The sequence below is a fragment of the Rutilus rutilus genome (assembly GCF_951802725.1).
Source record: "Rutilus rutilus genome assembly, chromosome: 7".
NCBI classification, from domain to species: domain Eukaryota; kingdom Metazoa; phylum Chordata; class Actinopteri; order Cypriniformes; family Leuciscidae; genus Rutilus; species Rutilus rutilus.
In genome coordinates, this window is record NC_140221.1 from 15,827,164 (window position 1) to 15,854,061 (window position 26,898).

The window sequence follows — 26,898 nt, forward strand, 5'->3', positions numbered from 1 at the left end:
CCCTGCAGTTCCATCATGAACCCCAATCTGGGAAACAATGATGTATTTAATGCACTTCATTGTTGTTGATTACAAAGAATGGAATAGATTTTCTCTCTCTTTGTATTTTTATATCAATATGGTATAAGATGATCCTATTCAAAATCAATGTGATAAACGAGTTAGAAGTCAAAAGTAGTCATTACCTTGAATGTGTAATAATGGTTTACGTTACTAACTGTCATGAAACAGGAGAGGAGACACAGAGGTAAACATAACAGTTCTTAATAGGTTGTTAGCAATCTGGAGGATCTTCAGACGGGTGAGTGATGAGCATAAGCAGTTCAACAGATAGTCACACTTAACTGACAAGTCTTTCTTCTTGCAGGTTTGAAGACAAGCATGATGAGGGTTGAGAAATACTAGTTTGAAGGAACAAGTAGACGATGAGTGAGTGGAGTGAGTGTGAGCTGTGTGCTTAGTTAGTATTCTGGTGATTGGGAACAAGTATGGTAGAGTTGAAGGACCTGGTGCTGATGGCATGTTGGTTGAATCTGCGACTCGTGACTTTGTCATGTAAATTGGAATCAGTAGCTGACTACAATCATACCCACCACTGTACAAGATATGGTACAAGATTTTTCTATTCAAATCAATTTGATAAACGAGTTAGGTCAAAAGTAATCTAGAAATAGTCAAAAACAAGTATTCAGAATAGGCTACATTACCTAAAAGGAGTAATGTAATGGATTACATTACTAACTAAATTTTTTTTGTCATGCAATTTGTAATCAGTAACTACAATTTGTAAGTAATCTACCAAGCACTGCTGGTTGTCATATGGGATGGGACCAAATAGATAAAGAAACAAGAGTGTCTGAAAAAACAAAAACAGTCAACACGTGGAAGTTAATTACATTAGATGACATTTGACATTTGTTTTTGATGCCTGCATTGCAGATAGTTTTGCAGAAGAGTTATGTAACATGTTGTATAATTCACTGTACCTAGGGTTGCACAGAATCAGTTTCTATTCCATATTTATGTTGTTGTTGTTTTTTATGTAAATTTTCTGTTATTCATTAGCTGTACCTCGAATAGGTGTTATCTACAGTAATTCAAATTTTATTCAAAATGAGCACCATGTTACAACACTTAACCCATGTGCAATGCATCACGAGTAACAATGCAGTTTGACGCTTCACTCGACAGAGTTCAGTGCATTGGGGAACACTAGCATCAATCAAGTTGAAGGGCCTGAATTGTTGAAAGACAGATGTGTTAAAAACACCATGAAATTAAAATTGACACTATTTGTTTTTTTTTTAAATGGAATATTGCAGGATTTATATGCAGGACTATAAATTATTTGTCTGTGCACTTTTTATTTTTAAGTCATGTCCCATCATAAACTTTAATAAAAATTACTTCCCCTCCCTCTTGCAACGGCATCTTTTCCTTAATAATGCGTTTACTGCCGTGTGTCACGGTCACCAATCTTCACTGATCATCATCCAGCACTATATAACTCTTCCCTCTACAGTTCACCATTGTCTGGTCTCGTCGTTCCCTCAAAGAAACACTTACCTGACTCCTTACCTGCACGATACCTACCAGAACATCTGTCTTCAGTCATCTGCTTCCTTCATCCGTCTTCAGTCATCTGCCTTGATCTTCATTTCAGAACCTGCAACAGATAAGACCATTACTCATCCAGATATCCATCCTGAACACTATATTCATCAGTTACTCATGCGATTACATACTTCTGCAAATAAACCTGTTGATAACTTTACCTGTGTGAATCCTTCTGTTTCATAACAGAAGACCAGACCCTAAGCTTCCTTCCGAGTTCCTAGAAATTTCACACCAGGTCAACTGGACAGATGACGTCCTAAAGAATGTGTTCGGGCTTGGACTGGACGATCCTCTGCACCAGCCAGCTACAGCCGCAAAACCATGTTCATTCGCACAATACCTGGATCATGTGCTGTTGTTGAGCGGTTTAGCCTTCGCCGTGGGTTGAGGCTGATGATTACATCACCACTCAACCACCATCACCAGCCATCTTCCTCGCCACACCGCCTGAATGTCTTCATGTTATACCTGCCGAGCCAAAGACTGTTCACGCCATGTCAGCCGCGCCTGAGAATTCGCCGCTGGTTCCTGAGCCCGCTTCAGCCCACAAGCCAGCTCCAGGATCTCGTCCCGCCGATACCACCCTTTTAGCATCTCGTTCCACTGAAACCATCCTTCCAGGGACTCGTCCAGCCGAGACCACCCTTCCAAGGACGAGTCCCGCCGAGTCCAACCTTCCAGAGTCTCGTCCCGTCGAGGCCACACTTCCAGAGTCTTGTCTCGTCGAGACCACCCTTCCAGAGTCTCGTCCCATCGAGACCGCCCTTCCAGAGCTTTTTCACGTCATGCCTGTCAAGCCTGAGCATCTTCACGTCATGCCTGTCAAGCCTGAGGATCTTCACGTCATGCCTGTGAAGCCTGAGCTTCTTCAAGTCATGCCTGTCAAGCCTGAGCTTCTTCAAGTCATGCCTGTCAAGCCTGAGCTTCTTCAAGTCATGTCTCTCCAGCCTGAGATTCACGCCACGCCTGAGCCCTCGCCTCTGGCCAAGATGGCCTCCGCCACGCCTGAGCCCTCGTCTCCGGCCAAGATGTCCGCCGCCATGTCAGTGCCTATTCCTGTCCAAATACCTGTTCCTGAGCCTGAGCGTAAGCCCATAACTCCACCTGCTTCCATCATTGCGATCACATACTTCTGCAAATAAACCTGTAAATAACTTTACTTGTGTGAATCCTTCTGTTTCATGACACTGTGAGGGCAGGAGGACCTGACACTCACATGAGATCACAGCAATAACAAACCACAACAATCCAACAATCCAATCAATGATGGACAAAGTCCTTCACGGCTGCATCCGAAATGGCTATTCATCCCTCATTACAGGTTTATTGGCTAAATTTACAGATTTTCAGCTGTTTGCAATGAACAAATCAAACAAAAGTAATTAAAATAGCTAAACACAGCAAATGTTTCAAGTGGTTTCCAAATTCAACTGAAAATGCAACTTTTAATGACTTCTGCTGTCTAAAAATTATTCAACCCCTTCATTGCAAGCATCTTGAGTACTTAGTAGAACACCCTTTTGCTGTTATGACCTGCTGCAATCGAGATGTATAACCAGACACCAGCTTCTGACAGTGTTTCTGAGGAATATTAGCCCATTCATCATGAGCAATGCCTCCAGTTCAGTAATATTCTTGGGTTTGTGTGCTGCAACCGCCTTCTTCAAATCCCACCAGAGATTTTCTATGGGGTTCAAGTCAGGTGACTGATGGCTACCGTAGAATCTTCCAGGACTTCTTCTGCAACCAAGCCTTGATGGAATTTGAGGTATGCTTGGGATCATTGTCCTGTTGGAAGGTCCAATGATGCCCAAGCTTTAGCTTCCTCACTGACGGCATGACATTTTCTCCTAGGATTTCCTGATACATCAATGAATCCATCTTGCCTTCCACACGCTGCAGGTTTCCAGTGCCAGAGGATGCAAAGCAGCCCCAGAGCATCACCGAGCTCCACCATGCTTAACTGTAGACAGAGTGTGCTTTTCATACGCTTCATTCTTCCTCCTCCAGACACACCACTGATCAGATCCATAGGGCCAAAAAGTTCCAGTTTTGTTTCATCACCCCACAGAACAGAATCCCGAAACCTCTGTGGCTTATTTATATGTTTTTGAGCAAATTGAAGCCAACTTTCTTTTTGCTCTTGGGTCAGTAGTGGTGTACGTCTTGGAGTTCTGGCATGGAAACGGCATGCGTTTAGTATGCGCCTTATTGTGCAGCTGAAACCTCAGTGCCTGTTGCCACCAAATCTTTCTGCAGGTCTTTTGCAGTTACTCTAGGGTTTTTCTGAACTTGCCCTCTCAGAAATCTGGCTGCAGCCATTGATAGCTTGTTGATACCCATCCAAGTATAACCACTGTTCCTTTAACTTTGAATTTGCGAACTATGCTTGACTCTAGGAACATTTAGTGCCTTCACTGTCTTTTTGTATCCTGTTCCTTGTTTGTGAAGGGCGATGATATCTTTTCTTAACTTTTTACTGTTTATGTAACATTTTAGTCTTCCTGGCAGAACTTACGCTAGAGCTTTCATTTCAGATATTTCATGTGTTCTAGCAGCAAACCTGTTGCAACCTTGATTAGTTGCATCAGGTGTATTTGAGACAACACCTGTTTTGCAGATTTGTGTGGTTGTGGGATTCTATTTAGAGGGTTCAATAATTTTGAGACTGCAGAAGTCATTAAAAGTTGCATTTTCAGTTGAATTTGGGGAAACCACTTGAAACATTTGTTGTGTTGAGCTATTTCAATTACTTTTGTTTGATTTTTCATTGCAAACAACTGAAAGTCTGTAAATATTGCTAATAAACCTGATTTGCAATAAGGGTTGAATAATTTTGATTACAGCTGTATTGTAGGCAAGGCAAGGCAAGGCAAGTCAAGGCAAGTTTATTTATATAGCACATTTCATACACAATGGTAATTCAAAGTGTTTTACAGAGAAGAAATTTAAATAATGAAAAGAAATAAGAATAATTAAAACAGTTTAGAATAAAAAAAAGAAAAGAAGTGTAATCAGCGGAGCGGACACACAGTGGCACAGTACTCATTCAGAAAAATGCAGCTAAACAGATGTGTTTTGAGTCTGGATTTGAAGGTGACTACTGTAGGAGCACATCTGATCTCTTCTGGAAGCTGGTTCCAGCTGCGGCTGGCATAATAGCTAAAAGCGGACTCGCCATGCTTAGAGTGAACCCTTGGTATTTCTAGCTGATGTGATCCTAATGATCTGAGTGATCTGTTGGGTTTATATTCAGTGAGCATATCTGCAATGTATTGAGGTCCTAGGCCATTGAATGATTTATATACCAGTAATAATACTTTAAAATCAATCCTAAATGTAACTGGGAGCCAGTGTAAAGACCTGAGGATGAAAAAACAAATGTGAAAAAAGAAGTATGTCCAAATTCACAATACTCGTAAGGAGTAGGCAAAAAAGACCCAGATGACCTACTTCTGGTGAGATTCTAAAGTGTGGATATAATGGACACTTTACTATCCCATGAGGCCATGGGAAATGATTTGTGAATGGAGGTGTAGGGACACAACTGACACTGGTAGGTCATAATGATGACAACATGGCGAATGTTGTACATTCGGATTACATTCATTCTATACACACTCATACTATAGAACATACTTTTTTTTTAGAAGTCGTAATTACTTATTCAAAATAAGTACCTACTCAAGAGAGTATGCGATTTCGGACGCAGCCAGCATTGTTCCTTGTTTAAGAAGCCTCGGATATTTCACTCGGATATACGTAGAAAAGACTATCACAACTTCCGTTTCAAGCTGACTTTTAAGTGGTGGTATAGTCAGAAAAACAATAATCAAATTCTAGTATTTTGAAGAGTTGCCTCAAGAATATTGAGAGGATGTCATCTAAACAGTATCAATTCATTAATATTCTGCTATTTTTTTATTTTAATTAATTAATTCTTGTTCACAACGAACCCGCCTATCCCCAAACTTCAAGGTCTGTGTGATCCCTCATTAGATTTGGAGGATTTTGAATAATTCAATGTATATGTAACAATTTTTTTTATAGCTGAGCCTCACAAAATGAGTAGCCTACATACTTAAAGTAGACATTTGAAGGCTGGTTGGCCGATTTAGTTCAACGATGGCATTTTTCCTCTCAGCTCTCAGCAGCAGATGGCGCTGTTGACAGGCCAATGAAATAAAACCATTAGCAGCCCCTAGTATATAAATATTAGTCATAAAAATACAATAAGAAACAAATAAATAATTTTCTTTGATATTCAAACCCAACTTATTATTGCAATGATAACTTTGTTGATATATCTGTTTTGAGTTGCTGTCTATAAAGGCTTTGACCTTTGATATAAATCAAGCTAAAGTGTGAAAGAAATACACTTGATAAATAAGTTAAATAGGCCATAAAATAAAGTGTTATTGGAAGAAAGACAGAGAAATACAACAAAGGAGACTGAAATCTAAATACACATAGGTATCTTTTATTATGCAAAGAAACTTGTACAGACAGTTGAACTGACAGAAAATACTCTGCATGTAAACTACACATTTGCAGATATGTAACATTTACAGATATTGTATACTCAGTGCGGTTCAAAGCTGATGAACACTTAAGTACTGATGGCTTAAAGAGGATACATGACACAGCCTGTTATTGGGACCTTTTAACTTTGTGATTTTGTGGAAAACTATTGGTGGTCAATAGTGAGTCATAAATCATCTAATTGTGTTATTTTATATGGCATATCCTCTAGTGATTTGTGTGTATAGCCTACATTTATTATACTTGTCTCTACCCCAGTGATACTGAGAAAAAATATATATAGACGTTCTGCGTATAGAAAACATAACTACGTAGAATTAAAATATTTCAAATTTCCATGGCACACTTAAGATTTCTGAAACAAAATCCTGTTTACATGACAAACGCATACAATATATCTATTTACATTAGCCATAGGCTCAAATGAAGATACAAAACTGGAAGTACAGTAAAGAGAAGTTCAATTTGAAACACCTCCATAAAACCCCAGACACTTTTGGCCACGTGACCAGTTCTACAAAATTGGGAGGAAAGATACAGATCACTTGATATTGGCACCTGTTTCATACAAGTCAATATTAAGTATTTCCTGTAAGTAGCTCAGATCCTCACTTTCACATCCACATTCACAGTGGACATTAAGAAATCTTTCTGCTTTTTGCAGGAATTTAATATACAAGAAAGAGAGAACGAAAGAAAGAGCAAAATCACTTTGAACTATACAAATGTTCAATTATAAAACCACTACTTATTTGTAGTATAAATCTTGTAACACACAAATCAGAACCTAACCAAAACAAATATCAGACGACGTAACGCGTAAGAAATTCAATCATAACGGAAAAGCAGCTTGTTTCAGACAACATAAATCTACTTTAACACTGAAGTTTGTTGTATAAAAACGTGCTCTCTAAAATGCCCGTACAATAACTTTTTTTTACAAATTTATACAATATTAGGTGTAAATCAATTTTAAAAAATGATCGATTAACTAAAAAAAAACAAAAAAAACAGGCATATTAAGACCAATAAATACCCAGTGTGTACATTTGAGTACAGTGTATCGAGGTCAATAGCATTGCATTATAAAAATTTACCTTCTTCTTCAAGATAATTTACTTTGCCCAAATGTAAAAATAAATGGTGAAAAAAAGTATAAATAACAAAATATCAATAAATAAAAAAAAATATGGTTAGTACAAGAGGCATTTTAATGACCCTTCAGTAAGCAGGCTTATGGAGTATTCCTTGATTTTTTTTTTTTTTTCAATTTATTGTTCTATTTGAATTGCTCCGGCATGTGTCCGATTTGCGACTGCATGCTGGTGGGAGGACTGGAAATGCCCTCCGACCAGTCAGACATGTTGGAATGGGGCGACGAGCTGGACCACTGGTCCGGTGAACCTGGAGATGGCGTGAGGAAAGGGTGGTCAGGCACTTGGAGTTGGTGGCTGGGAGTGTTGGCGTCCATGGCGTTTGAGTAACTGTGCTGGGAAGGTGGCGTCAGGAACTGCGTGCCCGCCATGCTGGGGCCCAGAGAGGACGGGTTTAGCAACTGGGTCTCCTGGGGGATTATGGTGTGGATGGGCATGCTGTTCCCTGCGCTCTGCTGGAGCTCCGGGCCACCCAGCTCACCGCCGATGAAGTTCTGGCTCACGCCACTGGGTGGATTGGTGCTCTGGTGCTGCAGCTGGACGCCTGTTTGCTGCGCTCTCTGTTGCATGTTCTGCTGCATCTGCTGCATAAGATGCGGCTGAGCGGTGAGGTGCGCGTTCTGCAGGCTTTGATAGTTCAAAATCTGAGACAGGGTAGCTGGGCGGCCATTGTGGAGAGACGTCATCAGGCCGGATTGGTGAAGGCTGGCCTGACCTGAGGCGTTCCTCATGGCTGCGAATTGATTTTGAGGACCCATGCTACCGTGGATCCGTCCAAGCCATTCGCATTGGCCGTTCATGACGTTTGAGCCGTTAGAACCGGCCACTGGCAGATGGGTGAGACGTGGGGGTAACGGATCGAACTGTATGTGGGCCAGGTCCTGCTTGTTGCCCATGCCTAGATGGTTGACGCTCATGTGGGTATCTGAGATGCCTTGTAAGTGATTAAGCGACATGGAGGGCGATTGCTGGAAGGGTGATGTCATTAGGGGTGGGGAGGCGACATCAGATATGTACCCGTGGGGCGACTCCAAGGAATCCACCGGCGAGAGCACGGCCGAGCTGTCTAGCAAATGTCCCTTTCCATCCTGTGTCTTCTTCTTCTTGACTTTCATGTCTTTGCCATCCTTGCAACCGATGCCTTTTGCGCTGGGCTTGCGGGGCTTCTTACTTTGTAAGGGCTTCATGCCGCCCATGAAGGCGTTGGGAGAGCAGAGAGGTGGGGAGAGGGTGGTGCAGAGGGGGGCGCTGTGCATGGGAGGGCTGCGGACCAGGTTATATTCGTCGATGAGCCGCACGATGTCGTGATGCATTCTGTCCTGAGCGATATCCCGTGGGAGCCGATCCATATGGTCGGTGATCTCCCGATTGGCAAAATGCTCGAGCAGAACTTTAGCAGTCTCGTAACTTCCTTCTCTTGCTGCCAAGAATAGAGGAGTCTCCTCCTGAACGTGGGAAAAGAATTGGTTAGCCAAAAGCATTTTGAAAATGACAATGGTTTTGTGCTATGCTGTTAATCTGAGTATAATGAGAATGTCTACAATAACACAAAGCATTATTTGTGATTAAAGAAAAGCAAGTGCTGCTTACCTTATTGTTCTGCATATCTTTATTTGCTCCGTTCTTAAGCAACACCATCGCCGCTTCTACGTTGTTCACAGCTGCTGCCCAGTGAAGAGCAGATTTACCTGCAGCACAAACAGAAATTGCTTTAGCATGTGAAAAACAACATATAATAGTGATAACTCTGACATTTACTGTATCTTGCCATAGTATATGTGTATATATGTATATATGTATAATATGTATATATTTTACATTAACTGTAAAATGTTTGGACTCAACTTTAATTATCTTTTTCAATATTTTAGAATAATGGTTAAGTTATCAAAATGAATAGACAAAACAAAAAACTTAAATTAATTAAATTAAATTAGGTTTTTCTTTAAAATCTCTTATCATCACCAAGGCTGCATTTACAGTATTTGATAAAAAAATACAGTAAAAGCAGTAATATTGTGAAATATTACTACAATTTAAATGGTTTTCTTTTTTCTTTTAATACATTTTAACATGTAATTTATTCCTACGATGGCAACACTGAATTTTCAGCAGTCTTCAGTGTCACATGTTCCTTCAGAAATCATTCTATTATGCTTATTTGCTGCTCAATAAACATTTCTTATTATTATCAATGTTGAAAACTTTAAATATTTTTTGTGGAACCCATGATCTTTTTCAGGATTCTTTACAATATAGAAAGTTCAGAAAAACAGCATTTATTTTATATAAATAGGCTATATATAAATGTATAAATTTAATGCATTCAAAAAATCTTAATGACCCATATTTTTTTAAACGGTATGTCTTAGATATACATGTATCTTATCTTATCTCAAGCAACTTCATGAGGTGCCAACTGGTTTACCTGGGCTGTTTTCTGATTTAATACATTAAGTAATAATAATATTAATAATCTTTTACATTTATTATTATTATTATTACTATTATTAATAATTTATGTATTTATTTCACGAGCACAATTTTTCTTTGTCAGCTAAATTATTTACAGTGCCAGAGGAAGAAAGAATCTGTGATTATTGTAATATTGATATAGAGAATGAGTTTCATTTTGTGTTTTACTGCCCTTTATACCATGAGATGCGGCTGAAGCTGTTTAAAAAATGTAAAACTACAGATTTGATGTGGTTGAATGATGCGGATAGACTAAAGTGGTTTTTTGATTATAAGGTATTCGCCCTTGCTGATTATCTAGAAAAAGCCTGGGCAAAGAGAACAAAAAGTAAATCTGTAATTCTTTATTTTATTTTTTTACTTTTACGTACTTCTTTATTTATTTATGCATGTGTTAACCTACTGTGAAGTATGTTACCATCTACAGGAAGTGAATGTTATAATTTGAAGTGGTTTGTGGTGTCTTATAATCCCGAAAGGGATGGGTCCTATTTGGACATGACACAATAATAAAATTCATTCATTCATTCATTCATACAAGCATTTTAAAATGAACCTTTAGATCAGATTTTTAAGACAAGTGCATGAATGGCAGTGTAATAGTCATACCAAAATCATCAATGGCATTGACATCAGCATGGCAGTTGATGAGTTCCTCCACCATGCCCTCGACCGCCAGTCTTGCTGCCAGTATCAGAGGTGTGGTGCCATCATGCATGCGGGCATCTAAGTCTGTGGCACGGTTCCGTATCAAAATCTGCATAAGGGACAAAAGTTAACATGCTTAGGAATCAGTCGATGGAAATACAGAATATTAAACCTCCTTAATGTAAACAGTATTCCTTTATGCAGTGCTGGTTCACATACCTGGAAGACTCCTTGTGCATCTGCAGCCACAGCAGCGTGTAATGGAGTCCGTCCCATATTGTCCTGGATGTTGGCATCTGCGCTGGCCTCCAGGAGCCTTTTGGCAGCGTCCGAGCGGGCATAGCGGGCAGCCAGGTGTAGAGCCGTCTCACCCGTACGGTCTGTCTGGTTGTGAAGGTTGGCGCCTTGGTAGATGAAGTCATTGATGACGTTTGCTGAAGCATCCTCCTCTTCCTCGCTGTTCCCTGTTTCTAGCCCTCCTCCACTACAGGATGCGATCATGAGAGGAGTAAAGCCATCTAGAGAGGAAAAAGAGAGTGAAGGTCTGTTGTTACCTTTACATTTATTTATGTAGCTGATGCTTTATACAAAGGAGACTTTCATTTTTCAAATTCTAAATTCCATGAAGACCCCCAGTTCTCACTGTTATTTCTACTAAACAGTTTAAAGAGAAAAACCTGAGACCAATGAAACTCCATTGAAGGGCCAAAAACTTTCCTTTGAGTAGTCTGACGGCAATCTGAAGAAATCTTTTCCTTAAAGTGATGGACCAAAGCAACGGCAAAGAAACAAACAAATCGAAGTAGGATTTGACGCGCTGCCTTTCTCAATCACCCCAGATCACTTCGATAACGGATTGTAATCAAGCGTGGCGGTTTGGTAAAGCTCAGGGCCACACTTTGAAATTTCAACCGCTGGTAAAACTGAGTATTATCACCTCTGAGAAGCTGCTTTCTTTTCTGACTTCGACAGGGGCTTCACGGCTTCAAAAGAATAGCTATTCCCAAATCAGGCCTGATTTGGTCGATTTAAAAACATCAATCCACACAAAGAGGAAAAAAAGGAAAAACAGCTTGCAAAGAGATACCAAAAGAATGTTGCCTTTGACTATCTTAAAGTGTTGTCAGGGGTATATTGGTGCTTATAGAAAGAGAAGAGCATTTCATAAAGAGTTTTAATTAGCAAAACACATGTAAGCAGAATATCACAGGATGAATCGTTAAGACTGGTAAAAAAAGTGCTCAGTCCCCCGGGGTTTACATCTTTCAGTCAGAGCCTTTGAAGTGGATTCCTTTTCCCTCAGGGCCTTGAGCATTAACTCCTACTTAGAGCTCAATTCAGTTCCTCATCCCAGCACTCGACAACGCGCACACACACTATGTGCAAACCGAGGAACAGGTGTAATCCACAATCCAGAATTTTAAGCAGGTTGAGTTCTCATAAAAAATTTGAATGAATATCTCCATATCTGTGTTAGCTAAATAATTAACATGATTTCCCTGCAAAGATATGTAAAATCGAATAGTTAACTACTTAATTATCTGATCAATGAGGCCACATTTTATATATATAATATGTGTGTGTGTATGTGGTCACACTTTAGATTAGGGTCCAGTTCTCACTATTAACTAACTATTAACTATGACTTTTGCCTCAGTAAACTCCTAATTGCTGCTTATTAATAGTTAGTAAGTTTTATTTAGGATTAAAGGATGTAGAGTATGATCATGCAGAATAATCCAATGATATGTGCTTTATAAGTACTAATAAACAGCCAATATCCTAGTAATATGCATGCTTATAAGCAACTAGTCAATAGTGACAATTGGACCCTAAACTAAAGTGTTACCATGTATATGTATGTATCTACAGTATATATATATATTAAATTTGAATGAATTAATAACATTTTATTATAAATAAATAGAAACATATTAAAAAATAATTCTAATTAAATTCACATTATAAATTACTGTTCTCTTGTTATTGAAAAAACAGCAAAATCATTATTACATGGGGGAATCTTTTTTTATTATTATTATACAACAATGCCTAACCTGGTCCTCGGGCATTGACGTCCATGCAGTCGCTTTCGATCTCGCCCTGAGGGGGTGTGGGAGCGATGGATGGGATTCGCAGATCGGCTGCGTCTAAGTGCTGCTGCGTCCACTGCCGGTGATCTGGCTGATCATCTAAATCAAGAATCGCCTGTTCCTCAGACTGAAAGAGGAGTGATTGAAAAATGTAATTAATTGTATTAATTAATGCAAGAATATTCATTGTAAGAGGCTTTTTAAAATCACTTCTATGTAAATGTTAGCGCTTTCTGTTGCTCTGCTCACCCTGAAGCGTTTGGTGTCTGATGGTTCCTCCTCTCCCCATTCATTCTGGTTGTCATCCATTAATGAAATGTCTGAACAGTTCTTAAGTGGCCTGTTTTCAGAAAAATAACTCATTAGACATGCTGAAATAACTTCTTTTTTTTTTGCACTTTACTACATCCCAGCAAAACTAACTTAAAGATTGTGCTCTAACACCAAAAAACTGTCACTGATTATCAGCCTCCACTTTCTTCCTAAAACTAGTCAAATTAAACTCAACAAATGATCATAACTTCAAATGAAAAAGTTGTCCTCCATCATAATTTGTCCCTTCAAACTTGATATCGGAAGATGACGCAGCGAACCCACCTCAGACCAACAGAGTCTTCGCCGACTGGCTCCCTCCTCTTCTTCTTGCTGGGCTCGCTAGTCTTGAATCCCTCCGGAAACCAAAGTTGACCATGTTCACGGCGGCGTTTACGGGAAGCGACCATTCCCACGCCGACAAAGGCCAGCAGTGCCAGTCCTGCCAGAACCACGTAGACCGGATAGAGCTCTATGGGCGAGGGTCCATCAATCTTACCTGCCACAGGAAGCACAGTTGACATGTCAGACCCACAAAAGGGACACGAATATGTTCCTCATGCAACGATGAGGCACAAATCGCTGGAGATGGACAGACAAACTAGAGCGAGGCACGCGTTCGTGTTAATCAGAATTGCTAACCGCTTCTCATCAAAAAGAAGGAGCTGGCAAATAAGAAAAGGAGGAGGATAGAAAAAAGAGAAAAGAAAGAACACCTCCTCTCCCCTTTCTCAGCCCAGGGTACCAGGAGACAACTTTACCCGTTCTTCTTTAAGGGAAAAAAAGGGAGGGATTAATGAACTTCAAATTACCGCGCACACTTTAAGCTGTAAAGACGAAGGATTTATTAGGATTTTCGAGATAACAAAGACTCCCAACTTCTAGCACACTCCCGATCAATTTTTCGCCTCTCTTTTTTCAAGCTCTCTCCACTAACGATTTTGAAATGATAAACTCTGCTCACCTAAACCCTTGGAGATGCATTAAGTCTGGTACATTCAACAAGGTTAAGGTTGCAGCAGCCCCCCATCATTTTAGATTCATGCCATGTATGGGTGATATGCATGTATGTGAGAGTGTCTTGTTGGGCCAAATGAGTTGACATGATTTGCATCAATTAGCTATTTTCGGTGCCTGGAGCCAGTGGATCTGCCCTCAGACTGCCGCATTGATTGCTTAGTCTGTCTAATGCACAAAGAACATTTGCTTCATTGTTATAAGGAAGAAACGCACAAACTTCAAAGTGATCCCTGTAATCCGCGGTAGGAGGCGGTGGGGTTAAAGGTTGGGGAGGGGGGTTGCTACTGAATACATGCAGTAAGATGTGAGGCCTAGTCTTGATTAAGGGCATTATGGGAAGACGTGAGGCACACGACAATACTCGTGCCAAACACTCACTTGTGACGGCCTCGATGACGTAAGGCATATTCAGATTGCCGCTGGAAGCTAGGGCTCCGAGGAAAGCAGCCACATCGTTTGCATTCTGGAAGCACTCGGAGGTTTGCTGGTAGCACTGGCGGTTGTCTATCTCCAAGTATACCACAGAGCTGATGGAAATCAAAAGCATGATTTTTTCAATTGATTTATATTAAAACATTTTTACAGCAGATGAGGGCTCACTTGTAGCATACGTACCCTTTGATCTGCATCTCGTCCAGTTCTCTGCGTTTTCTCCCTCCTTCCACTACTATATTGTAAATACCGCTTTGTACCGAGCTCATGACGTTGCTAGAAGCACCGTTCCAGCCATCTAGTGATCGTTTGATGTTGTGCTTCCTCAGCTCCTGCTCGTTGCCGTAATACGGGTAGATCATTTCCTCTCCCTTGCTGTCGCGCCGGAAAACGACGTTGGTGTGGAGCACTCTGCTGAGCTCTCGCAGAAATCCAAAGGAGTTGTTTCGGAGCTGCTCGGGCATAATGTGGACCACCACAACCAGTAGTCCAGCAGCTAACTTCTCGGGTATGTTGTTGGCACAGTCCAGCCCGTCCCATTCGCACTCTGCATTATTGCAGCCCTGGTCACAGTGGCCATCTAAATAGTGGTCTTTGCAATACTGGTCGTAGAGTGGACTATGAGAGAAGAGAGCAGAGTTTAGAAATGGCATGGAAAACAGAGATAAAAAGTGTATGATTGTGCTTTTACAACATTTCTAGATGGCCATTTATGGCTATTAGCTTTCCCAAGCTGGTCTTGATGGCTGGACTACAAGCTTGTGCCTTTATTAGGAGAGTATAGCTGGAGTGAGGACAAGAAGTGAAGTGGGAGAGAGAGGGGGATGGGGGTTGGGAAAAGACCACGAGCCGGAACTCAAACTTGGGTCGCCCGAGGCGCAACCACACTACACGTCAGAGCACTGCCCACGAGGCCATAGGCTCTAATTTTATATATATATATTGTTTTTTTTTACAAATTATAATAGCCATTTTAAAAAGACTGGTTTTTAAAAATAATTTAATAAAAATTTAAGCTTATAAAATAAAAATAATTTAATAGAAAATTCATATCTGAGCTTAACTAGAAAAAAATCCATGTTTTTTTTTGTTTTTTTTGTTTTCAGACCTGCAATCACAATTTTAAAACTCCCTGACAAATTCTCTTCAGCATGATCCTTTTAGCTTCAAACTGTTTGAAGTTCAAACAAGAAACCCACTGAAACCTTGCACTGAAACTTGTGTTACAAATGATCAGATAGCACTCACTTGCACTGGCCCTCCAGTCTCTGGCAGTCAAATCCATCATAGAGGCATCCAGCGTTGTGACATTGTTCGTCACACTTCCCGTTATTAAAATAGCGCCAGCACTGCAGCGCGGCCGAACAGTTCTGCCACGGGTCATTGAAGTTCAGTGAGCAGTCCCCTCCATCCCAATCGCAGGCATAATTATTACATGCGCTGTCACAGATCTTATTGCCCTTCTTGTTTTCGCACTCTGCTATCTCGCAGCTCTTCGTCACTGGAGCAGGTGTGACGTCTCGACCAGAGCCGCCTGGGAAGCTGTAGTCCAAGATGTGGCAGAAGAGGCCATTGAAGCCAGTAGGACAGATGCAGTGGTAGAATGGGGCCTCTGGGATATACTCGCACGTGCCACCGTTGTAGCAGGGATTGGTGGTGCAGTGACCCTCAGTGGGATACTGGCACTCAGGACCAGTGAAGGCAGGGGTGCACAGACATTTAGGGCTCTTGTGACCAGAAACGCATGTACCGCCATTTTTGCAGTGGAGGCTCCCACAAGCATGAGCGTCATACTCGCAGGTTGAGCCTGTAAAACCCTAAACGAGACATACACAGGTTTTATGTTAATATGCAGGCTACAGTACCATTTAACCTCTGTACGATTTTTTTTTTTACGTTTGTTCAATCAAACAGTAAAAACAGTAATATTGTGAAATATTATTACAATTTGAGATATAATAAACTACTGTTTTCTATTTTAATCTATTTTTAAAATGTAATTTATCTGTTTGATGGCAAAGTTGCATTTCCAGCATCTTTAGTGCCACATGATTATTCAGGAATCATTCTAATATGCTGATTTGGTGTTAAAGAAACATTTATTATTATTATCAATGTTGAAAACTGTTGTGCTGCTTAATATTTTTGCAGAAACTATGTACTACAATACATTTTTTTTATTAATATAAAGTTTAAAAAGCATTTTTTTTTATAGTAAAGGCTTACATTGTTAAACAAAAAAAAAAGTCTGTCCCTTTTTATCAATTTAATGCATCATGGCTCCATAAAAGTATTCATTTCTTTAAATACGATAGTGTATGATTGTAGAGAATGAAATTAACTTTGTAATAAAAATGATGTGTAATGGATATGAAATAATAAGGCAGAAGAGTTGAGAACAGGATCGAAATGACGCAAATCAGGTTCAAAGGACCATTGGCTAAATGTATCAGAGAATGTGACCAACCGGTGGACATTTGCAGATGAAGCCATGAGGAGTGTTGCTAGCCACAGCGCAGGTGCCTCCATTACGACAAGGTTTCCCCTTACAGCCATCAAACACTTTGTCACAGCGCTGACCTGTAGGGATACACAAACAAGGTTATTACACATTTTGACACCAGGATCAGAGACTAGCATTACTCTCTAAATCAAAGACGAAATGGTTCACAGAAGCCTGTGCTGTACCTGTGTATCCTGTGCGACACTCGCAGCGGTAGTTGTTTGTGAGCTGGATGCAGCTGTGCGTGCCACGGGGGTCACAGGGGTTGGACAAGCATTCATTGACGTCACCCTCACAGCGTTCCCCCACGTATCCGGCCAGGCAGATGCAGTGGTACCCACCCACACGGTCCACGCAGCGGCCCTGGTTAAAGCATTTGGGCTCATGGGTGATGGGGTCGGTGAAGGGTGTGCAGTCGTCAATGTTGATCTCGCAGTGCACACCTGAGAGAGGAGCGGAGGACAAAGGTGTAATAAAAGCTGCTTTAACACACTCTAGCAGAGATGTAAATATATGCTCTGTTGCTCCTTGCTGTATACTGCCAATGTATCAGCTTTCCTCTAAGGCAGAATAACAGTCATTACTGACTGATGTGGAATACAGAGGCAGAGTGCAACAGTCGGGTTCTGGAAGTCAAAATCCCATTCCTTTTTCTCCATAGGGACATGAAGATTATTATTATCTATATACATAATCAACATCTTTAGAACTACAGGTTCATATTTATACATCGTTTGTATTCTGATTTTGATTCGCAATGCTTCATGGGATTGTAATTTTGTGGTGCTGTCTGATTTTTCAAATCCAAGTTGGTTATATTGCGATTCACCCTAGAGTTATATGATAGAATTTGATGTTAGCATGTTGCTAAGCTAACAATGTGATATTCTAAGCCTAAAAATAAAACTGTAAACTGAAAAAAATTAATTAAACTGATTTTAGAAAATGTAAAACTAATTATAGGTTTATAATATGATGGAAAATTAAATATAATGAAATACATTTTTTATAAAGTTTCATACATTTTATTTATAAATGTTATTAGTATAATTATGTTAATATAAAGAAAGGAATTAAGTAAAAAAAAAAAAAAAGTAAGATCAATATATATTAATATTGGCGTTTCTCTTGTTTTGAGTGTTCCTATGATGCCTTAAAATCACAGAGCTAGAGACAAAGAGAAAAGACAATTAACTTTAATGCAACTGGGTAATATAATACACTGTTTAAAAGTTTCTGTCCATTTTATGAAATAAAACTCCATCTATGAGATGTAATTAAGCATGACTGCATCAATCAAATAGAATCATCTAAGCCTGCTGATAACAGTTAAGACCTAATTAATGAAGTATGGAATGGGCAAAAAGAGCAAAACAGAGGAAGTGATATCCGACCTTGTGTTCCCCGGGGACAGGAGCATTTGTAGGTATTGATCAGGTCGATGCATGTGCCCCCGTTCTGGCAGGGCTGAGACAGACACTCATTGATCTCATCAGAGCAGTTCACTCCATGATAACCTGGCACGCACTTCAAGAAACCAGAGAAAGAGCAAGGCGAATTAATGGCAAACATAAAACAAGCCTTTTTCTGTTTACTTGGCGGTTTCTTCCATCTTTGCCAAACAAGCAATTCTTTTACAAAGAAGGGTGATTTAGCGGGCATTAACCTAAAGTGTCTTCTTCTGCAGTCATTCCTCTCCCTAACCACCAGATTTTCTTTACTTACTTCACAGGAATAGCCACCCAGGTAGTCTGTGCAGGTTGCTCCGTTCTGGCAAGGATTGGGAATGCATTCATCCACCTGCTCCTCACAGTAGCTGCCTGTGTATCCGGCCTGACAGTGACAGTAGTGTGTGTTTCCAGCATCCAGACACTGGCCAGAGTTACGACACAGCCGCACCACCTCTACACCTAAAAGTGGGAGAAGCAAACATCCCACCAGATTGGTTAAACACTGAACAGCCTCGCCAAAATGTGTGGTAAGTGGCAAAGATATTTTCTTTTATACAAACAAACCTACCTTGCTGTTTGGCGGCCACCTCGCAAGAAACGCTGGGGACGTCACAGTATAAACCAGTCCAGCCTGTCTGACACTGGCAGCTGTACCTAGTGCCGCTCTGTCTGCAGATACCTCCATTCTTACAGGGAGACGGCTTACACCAGTTCACCAGCTCCTGCAAGACGAGAATTCATCCAGTGTTAACGAGTTAAAATCTCTTTTATCTAACCTGATCTTATTTTATTGTTAAAGTTAAAAAAATTGGTGATATGAATTAAGGATAGATCGGTTTACACTTTACCTCTCATTTGTTAACATTAGTTAATGCATTAACTAACATGAACTAACAATGAGCAATGTTAGTTCACAGTGCATTAATTTATGTTAACATACAACTAATCTAGTTAACTAGATGGCTTAGACCAGTTGTTAGTCATTAGTTAACTAGTTAACTTATCCTAACAAATGAAAAATTATTGTAAAGCAGTACAGAGTTAATAGATCAATCAGGTTTTAAGTTACTGGCATCGACTACTTAAAACAAGTGGAATTAACAGAAATATATATTTTTTTTACTATTTTTAAGTGAATATTGTGTAAAATAAATGTTTTAAATAATTTTCAGCCATTTTTTCAGTTATACTACAGAATATATTTTCATTTCAATATAACTAAACAACTATTAGCTATGTTTTCATGGACACCTTTTGTTTAAATTGATGTATCCGAACATAGTGTTTACATGAAGGCTAAATAAAGTGATTGGGTTGATATGTGTGTTTAAATGTCACAAGCTTCAAATCGGAATTTATCTTTCCAACTGTTGGCGCATCCTCCACCCATTGCTTCTTTTCTTTGTTTTAAAAAGCAGACATAAAATGTATCTATTTCAGGTCCTCATTATAAAATGATGAGCACACAAAAGCTTTGTGCTTATATGTATCACGCGGTAAATAAGCCCCTCCCCTCCCCTAAATCAAGGCGTCTGTGGATGAGAGTCCGAATCAAGAACTGGTAGGACAATGTTGTCCTGCAGCACTTCACAGTTGATGATTGGAAGGAGAATTTTAGATTGACAAAACAGTCATTTTTGACACTATTCAACAGCAACAAAGTTGCTAAAGTCCCATGCGTTATGCATCTCTTCATTACTACTTCATTGCACATGCGCAGAACATTCCAGATCAAGTGTTAACATGTCCTATCAAACGGATTTAAAAAAGGTTTGAACCACCCTTTACAATCCAAATGATACGGATTTGCCAATGCATTCCGATTGACGTGGTTACATGTGTTTTTTATTCCGACTGTGCAACTAGTCTGATTACAATTTGATTAGGGTCCATGTTAACGCAGCTAGTGTAACACTGTGAAAGCAATGAATGTAAGATGGGTGCATACTAAACTTTTGTCCATATCTGTGATTCGTTACCTGGCAGTTGAGGCCATGGTATCCTTGAGGGCAGGTGCACTTGTATGTGCCATAGCTGTCCTGACAGGTGCCTCCATTCATGCAGGGTCTGGAGTCGCACTCGTTGATGTCATGCTGGCAGTAGTTACCAGTGAACCCAGCTGGGCACAGGCAAGTGAAGCTGTTGATGCCATCCATGCATGTGCCACCATTAAAACAAGAGCTGTTTAGGGGGGAGGGGGTAATCATGATTATCAGTCATATTTATTACATTAATTTAACATCATTTTGTTTCTCAGGTAATTTATAATGGGTTGTGATGCTGCTCTGATTGCATTGTCCTTTGTTCACCAGAGGGGGCGCTAATAAACAACAGAGGAAGACACAGAGCTAGAGCCTTTTTCTAGTACTCTATCATGAGGCAGATCAGTTTTCTGACTTTAACAAACAGGTTCTGAAAACTGAGCTGAGATCAGTGGTGTCCTGATAGCCATGTATGGAGGCATAATATTGAATTTTCTTTGCATGTCAGAATGACAGTATAATGTACACTACCATTCAAAGGTTTGGGGTCCATTAGATTTTGTTTAAAAGAAGTCTCTTATGCTCACTAAGGCTGCACTGATTTGATAAAAAATACAGCAAAGCCAGTAATATTGTGAAATATTATTACCATTTAAAATAACTGTTTTCTATTTTAATATATTTGAAAAGCTGAATTTTCAGTCACATGATCCTTCAGAAATCATTCTAATATGCTGATTTGCTGCTCAAGAAACATTATTATTATCAATGTTGAAAACAGCTGTGCTGCTTAATATATCTGTGTAAAAAAAGGATTTTTTTCATTTCTAAAAGAAAACTTGTGTAACATTATAAATGTCTTTCCTGTCACTGTTGATCAATTTAATGTCCTTGCCGAATAATATATTAATCTCTTTAACACAAAATGTAAGTATTTGTAAGTATTTTCCTTTTGTGATATCGGCATATTGGTCAAAGTGGTCAGGTATTCTGCCATGTTGCAGTTTACATTATATTTAGGGAAAATTTGTTTTTCTCCAGTGAATTTAGTATTTTTATTATGCATTTTGTATGAAACATCTTAGGTTTTCATATTTTTTTTTTAGAGTAAGTAGGATAAATACACATTTTAGTTAGTTATTAGTCTAATGCTAATCATGTTCTACAAGTGAATTTAATTTATTTTTAATTTTTTTGTAATCTTGGAGTCTCCCATGTTTTTCAGCCAGTTCTTGTTTTGTGAGTTTGCCCAAGACATCCCATTGACACCTATATTGTTGTGCAGATATGGCATACAGGGTTTGAATTTTAGATTGGCCAATTGTTCTTTGGAGTGTATCCACTACTGCTTTGTTGATATGATTCTAAGAGAGTGAGGATGGGTTTGACTAGTTGCCTCTTGGCAGGATGTAACAATTGTCTGTTGTAGCCCAAACATTGTCATGTTGGCAAAGGTCAGTATTTATACTTGAAAACGTATACACATGCCACAAATAAGTGCAGTCGTTACCTCTCAGTACAGTCAGGTGTGTTGTCCTCACAGTGAATCCCACTAAATCCAGGTGGACAGGTACATGTGTAACTGTTCACACAATCAGTGCAGTTCGCACCATTTTTACACGGGTTACTATCACATTCATTAATGTCCTCCTCACATCTGCTGCCCCGGAAACCTGGTAGGCAGGTGCAAGTGAAGGCATTCACTGCATCTTTGCAGAAGCCACCGTTGCTGCAAGGGTCTAGAGGAAAAAGACGAGATTAGACATCAAGTCAAGTCAAGTCAACTTTATTTATATAGCGCTTTTTATAATACAGATTGTTTCAAAGCAGTTTTACAGTGATAACAGGAAAATAATGCAACAAAGACTGTTTTGGCTATACAGCAGCTCTAGAAGAAAGTCATTGTCCAGTTTAAGCAAGTTCAGCGTTGAATCGTTTCCGTTGTAAAAATCATTAGTTATTCATTTAGGGGCGATTTACACAACACCGTTTTCACCTGAAAACAGAAAACTTTTAATGCGTTATGGCCATTCATTTTCATGACAATGGCATTTTGGTGGCCTGAGAATGCAAACTTTGAAATCGATACCGATTATCATCTCCATGTAAACTTCAAAACCGTGATTGGAAAATGAAAGCGGTTACGGCATGCACATGCGGATTACATGTTTAGTATATAGGTACCGGTATGTGCATTTGAATGCATATGTGCACAGGCGTGTAGTCTTTTTTTACAAAGCGACATTGCCAATCACTTGTCTGGCATGCAAAATAGCGTTTTTAGCCATTTTCGTGGATCCGTGTGAACGGGAATAATTTTGATAACGCTGTCATCTGTACAGAGTACAGAACTTTCAGTTTTTAGTACATCGTTGTCATGTAAACACAGTTCAGTTTTCATACAATGTAGTCAAAGCCTTGACAAAGTGTCCCCATGACAAAATACACTAGATCACGTGTCAAACTCCGCTCCTGGAGGGCCACTGCCCTGCAAAATCTAGCTCCAACCAGCTCCAAAACACCTGAAGTTTCTAGTAATCCTGAAGACCTTGATTACCTGGTTCAGGTGTGTTTAATTAGGTTTGGAGCAGTGGCCCGCCAGGAATCTAAGCTTGACACTCCTGCACCAGATCGAAATAATGATGAAAAAGGACACTAACTGGGCTTGCAGTCGTCAATGTCCGTCTCACAGTTGCGGCTAGTGTAGCCCGATTTGCAACTGCATTTGTAGCTGCCAATAGAGTTTTGACAGATGGCGTCATTTAGACAAGGGTTTTTGACGCATTCGTTAATATCCACCTCACACGTTTGGCCTACAAGAGGGAGAGCGCAAAATATGCATACAGTTATGTATAGTATTGATGCTAGGACAGAATTTCCAGTTAGGTTTGTGAAGTTTGTACCTTGCCATCCCTCAGGGCACACACAAGAGAAGCTCTCGTAGTCTTCAGACTCCTTGCATACACCTCCATTCTTGCAAGGTTTAGGGCTGCACGGGGCCAACAGGGTCTCACAGTTCTCGCCTGGAAGATTAAATATCAAAATACAAAGCATTAAAACACCTTCCATTCAGATTGGATATGTTGTTTTTCTATGCATAAATCTGTCTTTCAAGGTGTTTTCTTTTTGCATTTAAGAGGTGACGTTCTTCCGTTAAGGAGGCCTAAATTTAGAAGGTGACACTATGTTTCAGCACAGGTTCTGTCACGACTCCTCTTTTCTCTGTTGGAGATTAGCCTGTCAGTCCTAGCAAAGCAAAGCACATTTGGCCTATCTGTTTCCACGACGGCCGGACCCTGCAGGAAGCCAGCAGGTTTTCCTGCCATTGTCTGGCCATTTGCGTTTCTGTGAGAGAGGAAGTAGGGCAAACAGGAAACATGACAGGCTACTGTTCCCACCCTGGTACGAACAGATTCTTGTTATTCTTGATATGATGCTGTGTGGATTTTTCCAAAAAAGAAAGACACTGGGAATTAATATAATTTCTGTTCCAGAGGCAGAACATCATTTTCTGTTTTGTCAAATAACACAGTGAGAGGAAAGAATGTATCGTCTGCTGAAATCACATTTTCCTGTATTGTCAACAGAGATACTTGCAGGGCTCATTGAGGGGCCATTGTCAACAAACAGGGACTAGATCGATGGAGGGGGGTCTCATGTTCCTGACATTGAAATTGTAGCTTGTGTACAAACTACACATCAGTTAAAGTGGTTTAAAGTATAGTATAACGAACAAAAATTTAGAGGTGAAGGTTTTCATTTTCCAGGCTTTTAATTATTCAATTAATAAATAACTACTTTTTATGTAAACTACCTTTTTTTTTAAGCTTTGAGGTCTTAAAAGGTTTATTTAAATTTATTAAAATGTATTTTCTCCTCAAGAAAATGGATTAAAAATATTGATGAATCATCTTGCACACTTTTTGTTTAATAAAATGCTTCTATAATGAAAATGTCCCCTTCTCACTAGCAAATCATTGATCACAGCTGTGTCTTAAACTAAAGGCTATTGGCTGTTTATAAGTAAATAGCCCACTCCAACTTACTGTTTCAAAAGGAAATACATCAACACAGGAAAAAAGCTAATTGTCAAGATATCATGGGGGTTTTAAGGGGCAATATTTTAAATATATAACCAGAATTTTTTTTTTTTATGTTTTATTTTATTTGATAATTTTTTCAATATTTGTCAGCACTTTTAAAAAACAGTATAAATCAGGGATTTTGATGTAAAATCAAGTACCCCATGAGATGTTATATTATTTTTCAATAATTAAACAATACATCAGAGCCGGACAGTAACGGAGTACATTTACTTGAGTACTGTACTTAAGTACAATTTTGAGGGATCTGTACTTTACTCGGGTATCATTTTTGGGGAGTACTCATGACTTTATTCAAGTACATTTGAGAGGCAAATATTGTACTCTTTACTCCGCTACATTTCTATCCATAACCGCGAGTACCCGTTACCTCTTAAAAAAAAAAAAAAAAAAAAGGAAAGAAGAAAAATCTCGGAAACCCTCAATTTGTTGTTTCCCTCTCAAACGTGATTGGATTGTGCAGGCGCCACTGATTGGGACAGCCTATCAGCAATCACCTTCAGCTTTCCGCCAAAGTCAACTCCATGGTCAGATTTAGATAAGAGACGAAACCATGGACGAAACAATGGATGAAGACGCAGCAGGTCCATCCCGGGAATGTGCCAACCCGTGGCCCAACCTCGCCAGACTATTTCAATTTTCTGAACAAATTAATGATAGTTTTCGCTTCAAGTGTTTGCTGTGTTTACCAATGTAAGCACTGTGGCAGTAGTAATGCAATATTTAGAAAATGTACTCTTGTACTCTTGATACTTAAGTACTTTTAAAAACAAGTACTACAGTACTTTTACTTAAGTAGACATCTGACTGTAGTACTTTTACTTGTAAATTTAGCAAGGGGTATCTGTACTTTTACTCAAGTAATGAAGCTGTGTACTCTGTCCACCTCTGCAATACATTTGCATGTTCTCTGATGTGGGGTCACATGGGTCACATGACATACAGGTAAACTAAAAAGTATTTTTATATCTATTTTTTTAAGAATTTTATTTTGTTTTAAATATATATATATATATTCATTTAAAATTTTAATTAAAACGTAATTAATTATTAGTTCATTATTAATTAACTTAATTAATTATTAGTTTTTAATCAACTCCTGAACCCCCAGGGGTTCTCAAAACCAGTTTAGAAAATCCTAGTTAAAACAGCTAAACAGTCAAAGCTACATAATGAGAAAATTATCATGAATAAAACTAAACTCATACCAGTGTAAGGCAGCAAACAGTTGCATTTATATCCGGCCACGTCATCAATACAGGTTCCTTGATTCAAGCAAGGGTTGGAGGCGCATTCATTGATATTAGTTTGGCAGTTGGGACCTATAATCAAATGTTAGAAAGAGTTTGATATGGGGGTCAAAGGGCATCCCATATAGTTACAGTACATTAGCAGAATAAATGATACGAACCACTGAAGCCGGCACGGCATGTGCAGACGTAGCCACTGGTCATGTCCTTACAGGTGCCTCCATTCATACAGGGGTTGGACTCGCACTCATTGTTGTTGATGTCACAGTTGATACCACTCCATCCTGAGTCGCAAATACAGTTATATCTGTAAGAAACAAGATCTGAATTTTACATTTGGCTATTTTTGTGAACACAGGGTTCGTACAGATTCTGTAAAATGAAATTCCAGGACTTTCAAGGACTTTTTAAGCACTACTTTTTTGGATTTCAAGGACTTCAATCAGCACTTATCAAAAAATATATTTTTATTTAATTTTTTTACTCAAATTACATATATATGGTATCTGATGTTTCACTTCATAGAGATCAATCCATTGACCAGTGCTGTCAGGCATGGGAAATCCCCTTAACCACTGAAAGGATATTGAAACTGATTTTTTTCCATGAATATATGATTGACCTGAAGAATGAAAGTTGTATTATATACTTATCATAAACTTAATATCATGCTCATAGACATGTGAAATGGCTTTATAGCTCAGACAGACTGCAGCGTTAATTTTGCGTGAAGCGATTGTATTTTCTCGAAAAAATTCAAGCACTTTTCAAGCTCCTCTTCAAAAATGTGGCTGTTTTCAAGGATTTTCCAGGACTTCAATTTCAAAAAGTAAAATTCAAGTACTTCAAGCACTTGAAGCATCTTGTACGAACCCTGCTAACAGATTTGGACCAGTTATCTTTCACTGCTGAAAAATCCAGCAGTTAAAGCCAGCTTAAAGTGATTTTATAGTATATGGTTTCTGGCTGGTCCCAACTGGTCATAGGCTGATCTAGACCAGCTAAGGGATTTGATGAACAAAACATCACTAAATCTAAGTTGAGCTGGTTTACTGGTCTTAGCTGGTGTACTCTAAGTCTCACAGCCTGGCCAAGATTGTTTGCAGCTGGTTTAACTGGCTAGCAAACTGGTCTCCCAGATTAACCAACTGGAAAGTGCCAAATCCACTCTAAAACCAGGCAACAAACTTAGGCTGGTTTATGATGGGGTTTTTTGTCTTTGATTTTTTAGCAGGGTTTGACCCAGTAAGCCATCTTGGTCATAAAGCAAAAACAACTGGTATGACTTGGTTTTTCAGGCAAGGTGTAATAAAAAC

At 39.3% G+C, this 26,898-nt stretch overlaps 1 protein-coding gene across 2 annotated transcripts in view; it reads right to left on the reverse strand.

Moving 5' to 3' along the window:
* Positions 1-6,075: 6,075 nt before the first annotated feature.
* The window catches only part of notch1b (notch receptor 1b), a 46,347-nt gene continuing 25,524 nt past the window's right edge, over positions 6,076-26,898 (reverse strand). For both annotated transcript variants that reach the window (XM_084414039.1, XM_084414040.1), the window contains exons 14-34: positions 25,744-25,889; positions 25,541-25,654; positions 23,133-23,252; positions 22,890-23,042; positions 21,740-21,968; positions 20,227-20,428; positions 18,816-18,969; positions 18,522-18,706; positions 18,191-18,323; positions 16,982-17,239; positions 16,761-16,873; positions 15,542-16,110; positions 14,477-14,911; positions 14,240-14,388; positions 13,127-13,340; positions 12,779-12,869; positions 12,494-12,656; positions 10,656-10,954; positions 10,398-10,545; positions 8,904-9,001; positions 6,076-8,758 (exon numbers count right to left, since the gene is read on the reverse strand). In XM_084414039.1, the coding sequence (XP_084270165.1) occupies positions 7,439-8,758; positions 8,904-9,001; positions 10,398-10,545; positions 10,656-10,954; positions 12,494-12,656; positions 12,779-12,869; positions 13,127-13,340; positions 14,240-14,388; positions 14,477-14,911; positions 15,542-16,110; positions 16,761-16,873; positions 16,982-17,239; positions 18,191-18,323; positions 18,522-18,706; positions 18,816-18,969; positions 20,227-20,428; positions 21,740-21,968; positions 22,890-23,042; positions 23,133-23,252; positions 25,541-25,654; positions 25,744-25,889 (5,293 nt within the window). In that variant the 3' untranslated portion in view covers positions 6,076-7,438. The remainder of the gene's footprint in view (positions 8,759-8,903; positions 9,002-10,397; positions 10,546-10,655; positions 10,955-12,493; positions 12,657-12,778; positions 12,870-13,126; positions 13,341-14,239; positions 14,389-14,476; positions 14,912-15,541; positions 16,111-16,760; positions 16,874-16,981; positions 17,240-18,190; positions 18,324-18,521; positions 18,707-18,815; positions 18,970-20,226; positions 20,429-21,739; positions 21,969-22,889; positions 23,043-23,132; positions 23,253-25,540; positions 25,655-25,743; positions 25,890-26,898) is intronic.